Genomic DNA, 12,554 nt, shown 5'->3' on the forward strand with positions numbered 1-12,554 from the left:
GCGTCGGACAAAAGTTCCCAGTACATGTCCCTCCATCGTGGCATCATCAAATCTTGGAAGGTTCTGTAAAATTCGAGAGGTAAACCATCCGGGCCGGAAGATCGATTCAGAGACCGTTTGGCCACAGCGCCTTGGACGTCGTCAGTGGTCACTTCAGAAGTCAGGAGGGTTGCAGCTGCTGCGTATAGAGTACCAAGTGTCTCCTGGGCAACATCAGCAATGGCCTCTGCATCGGCAGGTACTTCTTGATAGAAAAGTCTACAGTGGGTTGTGAATGCATCCGCAATGGTAGCTTGCGAAGTCAGCCGTCGTCCATCAGGTAAGTCTAAAGTTGTCATTAAAGCCTGTCGGCGTCGGCGAACATTTTGAATAATATGATGCATAGAAGGTTCTTCACCGTTAATCCTATCTTGGCTGCGTGCTCGTACAATAGCTACCTCTAGACTGCATCTGGTCAAGGTTGTTCGATTCCCGGCGGGGTCAGGGATTTTCTCTGCCTCGTGATGACTGGGTGTTGTGTGATATCCTTAGGTTAGTTAGGTTTAAGTAGTTCTAAGTTCTAGGGGACTGATGACTATAGATGTTAAGTCCCATAGTGCTCAGAGCCGTTTGAACCATTTTTTTTGGTCAAGGTTAAAATCTTTGCCTTGATGCGTTGAGCTTCTTTTAGACGATCCGGGGATGGAGGTTGATCCATGAGTTCACGTAGAGCGCTATAGTAGAAATCAGTTGTATGGTGATTCCACCTGGCTTTGGCTCTGCCATAGTGTGTCAATGTGCGTCGGATGGCCGGTTTGGTGCACAGCAACCACCACTGCAGTGTGGTCTCGTAACGCATAATGCGTTGAACACAGGTGTGCCACGTGTCGGTGACCTGTTGTCGACATTCAGGGTCCCGCAGTAGCGCGACTGAGTTTCCAAGGTCCTGCACTGCGCCATATAGATTGTCGACGTAGGTTCATGGTACAGATGTGGATGTCATGATTCGAAAAGGCAGACGGCCAACGTTCCGCGTCGAGGAGAACTGATTTTAGAGCGTTAGAGATGTATATTCTATCAAGTCGGCTGGCGGAGTGGCTCGTGATGTGTGTATACCCCGGGCGGTCGCCGTGTACCACTCGCCAAGTGTCTAGGAGACGAAGGCGGCGGACGAGGAAGCGAAGTTCCGGACATGTGGTGAAATGGGGGTATTGGTCTGTGCGCTCGAGAACACAGTTGAAATCTCCACCTACGATTAGATGATCGTATCGGCCGAGGAATAAAGGCGTGATATCTTCTGCGTAGAACTGGGAGCGATCCCTCCGATTATCAGTGCCCGATGGGGCGTAGAGATTTATGATTTTGAGTCCTTCAACTGTTATGGCCACCCCTCGCGCTGTTGGGAGATATGCGACATCGGAAACTGCAATCCCTTCTCGGAGGAGGATGGCTGCGCCTGTGTGTTCCATAGCTGCAGGGGCGGCGTACGTCTCATATCCATAACACCCAGTCCAAGTTGCTGTCCTCAGTTCTTGTAACAGGGCGATGTCGATGTCCGCTGCTCTTAGCGTGTCACGGAGCAGTTGAAGTTTAGCGTGGGAGCCGATATTATTAGTATTGATAGTAGCTATTCGGTACGCCTGATGGGAGATCCGTGCTGCCGATAGGTTCGTAGCTGCTGAAGATTGTTGTGGTGAATGCTGGAAGTCCATAGAAGTCGCAGGAGTCGCCGTAGAAACTTCCCCCATTTTAGTGTTGGTCTAACGGAGGAACAGATCTCATTTGCGCATCAGATGGAGGTGGGAAATCCGTGTCATCCGCCCATGAAAAATGTCCGACAGGTTTGACATCGGCGAGAGGTGGCAGCGCTGGCCGAGTCGGCTCAATTGCGTCGGTGACAACAGGCGTACTATGTTCCATGGCTTCTGGGCGCGGGGTTTGCGCACGATCTCTGTTGGACGGTTCACCGTCTTGTGGATGACGCGTCTCCGTGGCAGAGGAGAAACTGTTATCGTGTTCTCTGTCAGAGTGATGTGCCATCTCTTCGTCCTGCGGAGGGGGCTCAGTGGTCGATTCTGATGTCTTGCGGCGTTTTTTTCGTCGTTTGGGCGACTTCTGCTTTAGGCAATGAGTTTCGGTGTCTGAGGAAGGAAGAGATTCACTTCGTTCCGGTACAAAAGCCGCGGGTGCTATGATGCGGTCGTCATTCTCCAGAACACTCTCATTGGTATCCTTGTGATCTTCTAGCGTGGGTGTGTCCGGCTGTTGGACATGTTCGCGGGCGGCATCGCCGGTGTCAAGGTGCTGGGACGCCTCCGGGTGTATCGGACCAGAGAGACGCTCATGAACGGGGTCTTGTATGGGCTGGACGTGCAGTGTCGCCGCATAGGTGACTGGAAGGGTGTTCGTGGTTCTGTCAGTGTTCGTATCGTCGGGCCTTAGTTGTGTGATGCGGCGTTGCAGGCATTCATTACGGACGTGGCCTTCTTTGCCACAACCGGAACATGTTCGAGGTTGTCCGTCGTAAATGACCACCGCAAGGCAGCCGCCGATAGAAATGTAGGATGGAATATGCCGTTTGAGATCGATTCGGAGTTGTCTCACACCATTAAGCACCGGATATGTTGTAAACTGTGCCCATGTTTCGGCTACGTGGCTCTGGACTTTTCCGAACGGGCTTAGCGCCGCGATGACTTCATCTTCATTCACCTCGAAAGGCAGTTCGAATACACGGATCGTCCGAAGGCCAAGTCCTGCATGGTCGACATCCACAGGACCGACGTTTCCGTCGGAGTGCCGAAATTTTAGTCCATGTCGCGTCCTTTGAATAATCTCGTTGCAGGCAGCGTCGGAAGTCATCTTAGCATAAACGACGCTGGTAATGATCGATAGGTGTATGCCGATGAGCTCGTCACGGGGTATCTTCACATCTTCGCGTAGGAAGCGTTCGACGGCCAGTGCTTTGGGTCATGCGTATTCATTTGAGAAGGTGAACTTAAGGGGATACGGAATCACCTATCCCCGCAATGTTAATATATGCCTACTATAGGGAACATTTTCTCACAAACTACTGGAGACAGAGAGGTAAAAATTTTACTGTATGTGCATTCATATGTTACAACAATACTGAAACAACAGTTTATTGTCAAAGTATTTTCTTACAGAGATATTGTACATTTATTTTTAAGTAAATTTTTTCCATCGCTTTTTACTAGACTATCACCCCTAAGTCTTTTGTAAATCAAGTAATTAAAAAATCGTTGTTTCAGTATGTAATAGGGACCTATGTCACTACGTCATAAAAATTTCAGACTTCTAGGTTGACCAGTACCTGAGATAATGTTCCTAGATGAAGTAAAAAGTAAACTTACGGGAAACGGAGAAAGAAGATTAAAACATTCCTGATCCGTAGCTAATACCCCCTTCACAGTCTTCATAATCATCTTCAAGTCTTCTTTTGGCACCCCTCTGCACCTGTCTTGCTTTTTTCACTAATGTCTTGATTATATTATCAGCATGCCTTAGTCTGTGCTGATCTAAAAAGAACATAGCACGTACCGTACGGGAACCAACACACATACCCAACTTTTGAAGGACCTGGCATTTAGTTATATTTCCAAGATTGAAGGTTGCCACAGCATCATACACACCAAAATGTAGTGTATTAATTCCGACAAACACTGTTTTTGGGAGACGATGCCATATCACACTATTCAAGCACTCGTTGGGGTTCTGCGTTTTTCCGTGAAGACATTTCATCAGAAGACTTCTGTCAGCCAGATCTCTGAAAATGGGCTTTATTTCTGCCATGATGGCTGATGGTAGACTGTGGTGGTGAATGTATTTCTCTCCTGTTGTTAGTACCCTATTGTATTTACACCAGCTGTTTTCACCTTTGGGGCACAAACCATGTTGTGGATGCTCATCCGTGGATGCGGTGTGGAAATATAAAGCCCATATAGCTCTCCTCATTTCTTCAAGATTGCCTGTATTTTGCCTGATTGCAAGGCCATAGCAGTTCTGAATGTGGTCTATTATGGAATCAGTCAATCTTCCTCTGCCATCCAAGGTTTTCCCATCATCTAGTTTTTTCCCTTTCATAACTGATTTTAACCTTCTCAGCCTGGCACCCATTCTCTTCTGCACATGTCCTATACATTCAAGTTTGCTTATATTTACACTGTTCCCATATGGTTTGCTTTCCAAAACTTCTTTGAATGCTTTAGAGTCACCATCTCCCAGATATTTGACATAGCGAACATTATACCACTGTGAAGAGCGATGAAAAATTTTCTTCACCCCAGCAACCTCCATGCCACCACTACTACCATAATAATTAGCAATACAGTCATCACTGTGTTCATTTTTCAGCCTGCCTGTGCACCTACAGTATTTAGACATTATTGCAACATCAATAACCTTGTCAGTATCAACACTAGTTGCTGTTACAACACCATTGTTGGAGGTGTGGCCCCTTTTCTGCCACGTGCCATCAAACGCCACTGTGAGGTCACGACTGCCGTCATTTTCTTCCACTGCTTCTTCCACAGCAACCTGCATTGACTTCTGTGCTACATCTTCAACTGCAGATCCTAGTACATAATTGTAAGCTTCAAACTTTGAAGGTGCACTTGGAAGATTTAGAACACCACATAGCATATCACCAGCTGCTTTGCCCTTACCAATTGCTCGCAATCCATAAACTAACCTAATATTTACACTATAAAGTTCAGTTTTCTTGTATCCATTATTTACAGTTACTGAAACCGAACTTGGAAACTTACAGCTGTATTTACAAACACTGCATATTAAATTAAACTGGGCAGCCAGGCCAACATGGGATTCTACTTTCAGAGAAACGTTTCCATGACATTTTTTGCAGCACAAACTGTTTTCAAGAGCTTCACACAATATATTCGTATCAATGAGTTCAAAAACTTTGTTCCCTCTATCAAGTAAATTATATTTCTCTTCCAAATCTCTTAGTTTTTTATGAGAAGCACTGTTTTCATTTGGTGTAAGTTCGTTCGGCAAATCAGTAATAAGTGGATTCACATTTTCCAACAGTGATGATGATGAACTGCTTTGCTTTGCTAATGAATCATTATTTCTTTTCTTTTGCCAGTTCACACGCTTTTTAAATACTTTTGCTTTAGCTCTAGGCATTTTCACTGCGAAAAATGAAGCACTAAATACGAAATAACTCAACAACAACTACTTTCTTATATCACACTGTTTACAAAACAGTCCCGCCACAAAGTCAAAGAGTAACTTGAGGAAACCAGAGAGAAACATTTTCGGGCAACAAGTGTATAAATAGTCGCTGGAAACCGGGATATTTGAATTCATGTCACTTTAAAGGTACTGCCAAAAAGTTCATGGTCAGCCACGAGAGACGTGTATAACTAAAGCGCAATACCCGATCTCACAAATATATAAAAATAAAATAGTTATAATTGTAGTAGAGCTATGTATGATACGTCATTTTAAAGAGGAAACATGGCAGAATATAATACGCCAATAAAAAAAAATTCGATTTTTTAACCCAAAATCCGATTCCGTATCCCCTTAAGAGTGTTCTTCCTGTAAGAGTTGGCCATTAGAGCTTGTTCGACTGAGAAGCGCGGTGACGAGGAAGTAAACAAAGTGGCGTTCATAAAATGTGTCTGGTACATCTTGGTTCTATGTTTTTCTGGCTTTTACGACGTATACCAATCACAGTGCTATCGGCCTACTAACGGCGACGAAGAATCACAAGCATAATGACTTCGCTGCGATAACTTTGTAGCACGCTCACCAGTGTGTTGGTAAATGTCCATTACATCATCATTCTCTGTTGTTCCTCGCCATGATGTCCCACCGACTGAGCTACCCGAGCACGAACCACGACCCGTCCTCACAGGTTACCTCGTCTCCTACCTTCTGAAACTTAACAGAAGCTCTACTGCGAACCCTGCAGAACTAGCACTCCTGGAAGAAAGGATACTGCGGAGACACGTTTAGCCACAGCCTTGAGGATGTTTCCAGAATGAAATTTTCACTCTGCGGCCGAGTGTGCCCTGGTATGAAATTTCCTGGGAGGTTAAAACTTGCGCTGGTTTGAGACTCGAGCTTGGGACCTTTGAATGCAACGTCAATTTCTTGCAGATGATGCGTTTGTCTACGAGGAAGTTATATATTCAATAAAACAGTAATAGCATACTGCTAAATCTTACTCAAACAATTACCTGTTTGGGGAAATAGTGACAACTAGCTACTAATGTAGAGTAATGTGGTGGTGTGCCCTTAAAAAATCATATAAATGTAACAGTCATCGGTAAGTATGCAACCAGCGACAGTTATAGTAATAAGTAGGAAATTTTTTATTTGCCAACTAGTAAGTGTAATGTTTGTCACTGTAAAGGAATGTAATAGATTTTACGTTTGTCAGTAATGAACCACGGTTTCAGTTTGCTGATAACTGGATAGTCAACTTGTTCGCTAGAGCCAAGAGCTCTGATATGCGCAAAGTCCTTTAATGAGACAATTCTTCAGGCTTCACCGGCGAGGCGTTGTCGTATTGAACAGTCGGATTTCTGCCGGTTATTCACGTCTTTCTTGCACGATATTTCGTTACGTTACTTTTATGCACCGTTTATACGTAAATACAAATGGCTTCTCATTTACGCAGACGACCAGCTGATCCTGTTCCTGCACAGCTGCTACTACAGTCTAGAAAGAGCCAAGAAGACAATTGAAGCCTCGTACACCATCAGGTGCCTGGCGCCGGAAATGTTCTCCGATCGGGACCCCTTGAAGCCGGAGCTACAGGCTGTCTGGAAAATGGCGTAAGTAGTCTCTGCTTCCTCTCTCGGCGACACGTGCAGCTGGGTGAACTATATTTACCACTGACGAAATTTGTTCTCTTTTTCGCCGCTACTCGGTGATTAGCAAATACTGAACCTACAGATGCTACCCGTCTACTTGGACGCCTGACACCGTCAAGGTAGACACAATCATTGAAATTTTGGAAATTTGTGCTAAGTTCCTATGGGACCAAACTGCTGAGGTCATCGGTCTTACGCCTCACACTACTTACTCTAACTGAAACTAACTTATTATAAGGATAACACACACACCCATGCCCGAGGCAGGCCTCGAACCTCCGACGTGGGCAGCCGCGGGAACCGTGGCAAGGCGCCTCAGACCGCACTGATACCCACAATCATTGAAATCCGATATGTGTAAAATACGCATCATAACAAGGACCATAGTCATTTTCGTACATCAGATTCGTTGATTTCGGCCATTTACAATATGCTACCTTTCTACCTTATGTAGACCACTATCTATGCTACATGTCAGTCTATCACCACAATCAACGTTGCAAAAATATAATACAGAAGTGAAAGGAGTAGTGTCAGTGTTCTGTTTTCTTCCTGTCGATGTAAGGCGTCACGCGTCACAGTTCGAAGCCGACATACGGGACCAGTAGTTTCGACCAACCCGATAATTCATATGATTATTGTCCTCTCGAACTTCCTCCGTCGTTACGCCGAGCACCAACAGAATCAGTAAATTTATTGAACATATGGTAGAAATACCAGAGCAAGATGATAAATCTTTTATCTGAGAAAATGTAAAATAGACGAATGGCTGCATCGGTACGGCCAAATGTCAGTAATGAAAAGAAAAATGTGAAAAAAAATTCCTTCCGTCCTTCTTGCACGACATCTGTAAAAGTCACTGGCTGGTACCGGAAAAAGAAATTAATACTTACGCACTAAATGAAATACTGTGCGTAAAATTTCCTAGCGTCTGTTCGTAAACTAGCTAAAATGGAGTGAGCCCATAGATAACCTGGTGAGACTCATTTTATGTTAGGAGATATCTCTCACTGCGTTGACTAGTAGACAGATAGGTTTCCGGATGACTTTTTTATGTGAGAACGCGGCTAATTTATTCAGCCAAAGCTAATAATATCAGTATTGTGAACAGTAGATACTAATACAGCCTGTAGAGGCCTCTTCAAAGAAAGTGATATTTTTACATACTACTACCTATACATCTTATGTTTAATATTATTAGTACTTGCGGTTCGTAATAAAAATCAGCTGAAAATGAACTGCACATTTTGTGGCCATGATACAGGATAAGAAAATGAGTAGACTTCGGCTTCCTGGTTTGGTACAGGATTCAGAGTTTTAGTAGCCTGGTGCAAGGTCTTCAACAACCTACGAATCCCTGTAAATTCAATAGAAAAACGACATACTTAGTTTTTAGTTATCTCTATAAGAAATTATCTGAGTAACTAGAATATAGATATGAAAACATCTTTCCGTGGTATGACAAGCAATAACAGACATCATATTCGTGAATAGGCCTGTGTCTTTACATCCACGTAGACTAACAGTTTGATGACTGTTCATCGTTAATACGGTCTGCAGAAATGGCTAGCGAGAACTACTTCTCTCAGTTAATGTATGTCCTGGCACGTATGTCTTGACACACACCTGAAAGCTCTCCTTCGTAATATTTTCTTCGAAATATTGTAACCTCCCCACAGAAATTTTAAAAGGAAAATGACAATACTTAATACAAATGCTAATGGACACTGCGCTAAGCGTAACCTGCCCACAATGAAATGTACTGACAATGGCAACAAAAATGTGAAATTCGCAATCTGACTCAAATATAAATTCCTCATGAAAAATTAAAGTCCATTCAGTGATAAGAAAATTTAATTAAACCGAAATATCGGTCTTTGGCCCTGTGTAAAACAATCAGAATTAAAGTCTTACCTCAGAATAAATGGATGTCACATTTCTGCTCTTGTTGTTGCGCACCGCTTGGAGGAACTGCATTGCAAATAATAATATTCTCTTTTTTTGTGATTTTAGTGAAATTTTTCTTCAAAAGAAGTGGAATGAAATGGGAAGTGCAACGAAATCTTTAGTTCAATAAAAAATTAAATTTTTGAGAAAATGCTTTTGAAATAAAAATTATTATTGGGGGACTTGTTGGAGAATAATTACAATAAATAAATTTTTACATTATCTAATGATTATATTAATTAATAGTATACCTTATTCACCATCTTGACCAGTGTTGCCGACCGCCTACATCACACAACCGCACTGGGCTGCTACTACTGACCGACCGCTCTGCATGACGACTATTAGCGTACTGCTCTGCAACTAAACAGAGCTACAGACTCGCAACGACTGCTACTGACAGACTACAACGACTGACTGACAGACTGAGAACCGCTCGCAACACTCGCGCGGTCAAGCGCATACTCTCTGGTCACAGATGCTACAATGCCTCGCCATCGCTGCTATGTTACATACGTGTTTCATAACCCTCCACTGGGGGGGCAAAAATTTGGCAGCGATGGTGAGTCATTTGGACTTGCCAAGCGCGGCAAAATTTTTCTTTAATTAACAAAAATTCTACAACTTACAGAATATTTAAATGTTGTGCACACGCACTAAGTACAATATATCAGACAAAGACAAAATGTGAGTACAAAACATAGTAACAAATCAGAAAAATGTATATACAAATTATTTGACAGATAACAAAGTGCACACGCACTGAAAAAAAAATTCTTTAGCATATTCAGAACAAATAAACAGACTGGCAAAAAATATTATGTTGACAAGTGACATAAGTGCACCTGCACTGCAGTTGAGAACATATCAGTAAATGATGAAATGTATATACAATGAGTAACAAATGACATAAGTGCATACGCATTGGAGTATTGAATATACAGAATGAGTACAATCATATTGAAAAATGAGAAAAATGCACAGGCACTGAAGTTCAGTAGAAAACATATTAACACCTAACATAAGTGCACATGCACTGTAGTTCAGAACATATCTTTAAAAATAAAAAATGTATACACAATATAAAAGACAAGAGTGTACATATACTGTACTTCAGAACAAATTGAAAAAATAAATGTCTTTAGCATTTTGACGATAAATAAACATAATAGCAAAAAAAAATCATGTCCAAAGTGCACACGCACTGAAAAAATGTCTTTAGCATTCTCACAACAAATAAACATAATGGCAAAACATCATGTCGACCAGTGACATAAGTGTACTCGCACTGGAGTTCAGCGAATCGAAAAAAAATGTATAACCTACGAACAGAAATGATGTTACCAAAAAAATGATTTTCATTATGTGACAAGAATTAGGATAGGAAAGGGAAGGATTGCATCATGGTTGTAGCACTTTAGATTGCACACAGCTGCTCTGAAAGTCCATATCTTTCCACAGAAGTACAACACCAAGTGGCACAACTTGAAGTTCTTTTCCCATCAGAATATATCAGTGTAGCCAAGACACTGAACTGTCGTAGTAATGTTCCATGTTTTCATTTTGGCAGTACATTAGGTACACCAAACAGTGGGACCATAATAACGTCTTCATTGCTCACGGTGGTGGACAGCATGTCGTGTCAACACCACGCTCTTACAAGGCACACCAACGTAGAATTAGTGCAAAAACCAAATATAGTGCTCCATGATCAGTGGGATAAACAGGACAAATGGACATTGCAGTAATTCAAGGTAGTTAACTCATGAGGTGAAGGACATTATGTCACATAATATTGACAATTACAGTCTTCATTGATAGTTTGTGGCATTCATAGCCCAGTTATTGAACATTTCTGTACCAAGTATGTAGTATTACAGAAAAATGTTCATTAGTTGTTTTACATAGAATCAGTAGCCTTCTTTTCCTGGTTACAAAGTATTATGAAATAATCGCATTCTTTTCAGTTACAGAGTATAATTAAGAATCATTAACCTTCTCCTAATTACAGTTAATTAATCATTTGTCATTCCAATAATCATTAGCCTTTTCCTAATTACAGTTAATTAATCATTTGTCGTTAATTAATCATTTGTCTAATTACAGTTAATTAATCATTTGTCTAATTACAGTTAATTAATCATTTGTCGTTAATTAATCATTTGTCTAATTACAGTTAATTAATCACTTGTCGTTAATTAATCATTTGTCTAATTACAGTTAATTAATTAATCATTTGTCATTTCAATATAGTAAGAATTATTAGCCTTAATTAATTACAAAGCATTATTAAACAGTACCATAGTTAATTAATTATGTGTCATTACAATCTATTAAGAATCACTAGCTGGCATCATGGGTAATCGTATTACAATAAACAGTGGCGGTCCTTGGCCAGTTACAAAGTATATTTAGTAAGACAGAATAATGTTCATCAGAAGCCTTAATTGAAAAGGAGAGTCAATTATTGGCCTAGCATTAACATAATACATTGAGTGATACAAATTATTGGCACTCATTGGCCATTAACCAAAACATGAAAACTCAACATGGAAAAAAAAGGACTAATTAATGGCATAATTAATAACAATTCTTCAAGTGACATTAATTATTGGCACTCAGTGGCCAGCAAGTATTGAATAAAATCATCATTCAGTATTATTCAGATTATTACGAAGTCATTATTAAAAATCAGTTAATTACAGTCATAGCATTAATAATCACAGGCATTATAAGTAGTCTCATTACAATAAACAGTGGCAGTTATTAACTAGTGACAAAGCATTATTTTAAATATATACTTTTTTTTTTTGTCTCATTAAGAGGTCATTACTCAAGTGACATACTATTCAGAGCTAATCAGTATTATTCAGAATTTTCTCAAACTAGTGACATTATGTGGGACTGGTAATACATTTTTTTGGTAGCAATGCATTGCGTTGGGATCGATAATTAATTGCTGAGGCATAACACTTTTTGCTTTTGACCTATTGCTGCAAATGAGGATAGGTAACGTCATTCGTCATGAGTCAGCTGTAGCAAGATTATGTAACAAGGCAGTACATGTGATCACATTTATAAATGATAAACACAAATGGGTAAAATACAAAAAAAAATGCAAGTACTAGAACAGGTATAATAAGTAACAGGTTTAGCAAGTATCATGAAAAGCTTCTCCTGAAAAAAAATACAAAATGGATTATTGACCTGAAAGAAGAAACGCATTAGTATGCTGAAAAGTAGTGAACCTCGAATTAACAGGCAGTGAAATGTGTATAAAAATGTGTTCCATAGCTGTCCTTTCCAAAACTTTCTGTCATCCTACTATGCAATCTAACACCTGCTGTCAAAACAAACTGCAACAAATACTTAAATAACTACGTAGCATAAATACATAACTTCAACATTATCTTCATCTGTAAAGAAAAAACTTCATTATCCATCACTTCATTATCCATATTATCATAACTTCATTATTATCATCACCTGTAAAGAAAAACTTCATTATTCATAATAGCATATTCTTCATCATCATTCATCAGTATTAATTATCATCTGCAAAAAATCACTTCATTACTCATTATACAACTATTCCTTATCTCTAGCATATTTCATCACTAAAACTAAGATGTGTAGTTCAGTCTGACAGCCTGCATCAATCACCTTGTATTCTGAAAGAAAAAATTAGTTAAGACTGCTATTCTACGATGAGTATAGTATATTCTTGTTAATGCTTGTTAATCCTGATCCATTTACTCTTCC

The 12,554-nt window shown here is 40.6% G+C and overlaps 1 protein-coding gene across 1 annotated transcript in view; it reads left to right on the plus strand.

Moving 5' to 3' along the window:
* Positions 1 to 12,554, plus strand: part of LOC124545037 (alpha-tocopherol transfer protein-like) — a 49,219-nt gene that overhangs the window by 13,488 nt on the left and 23,177 nt on the right. Inside the window, exon 2 of the mRNA XM_047123820.1 lies at positions 6,650 to 6,806. Coding sequence (XP_046979776.1) covers positions 6,650 to 6,806 — 157 coding nt within the window. The remainder of the gene's footprint in view (positions 1 to 6,649; positions 6,807 to 12,554) is intronic.

Source organism: Schistocerca americana, chromosome 8 (genome assembly GCF_021461395.2).
Source record: "Schistocerca americana isolate TAMUIC-IGC-003095 chromosome 8, iqSchAmer2.1, whole genome shotgun sequence".
Taxonomy (NCBI): Eukaryota; Metazoa; Arthropoda; class Insecta; order Orthoptera; family Acrididae; genus Schistocerca; species Schistocerca americana.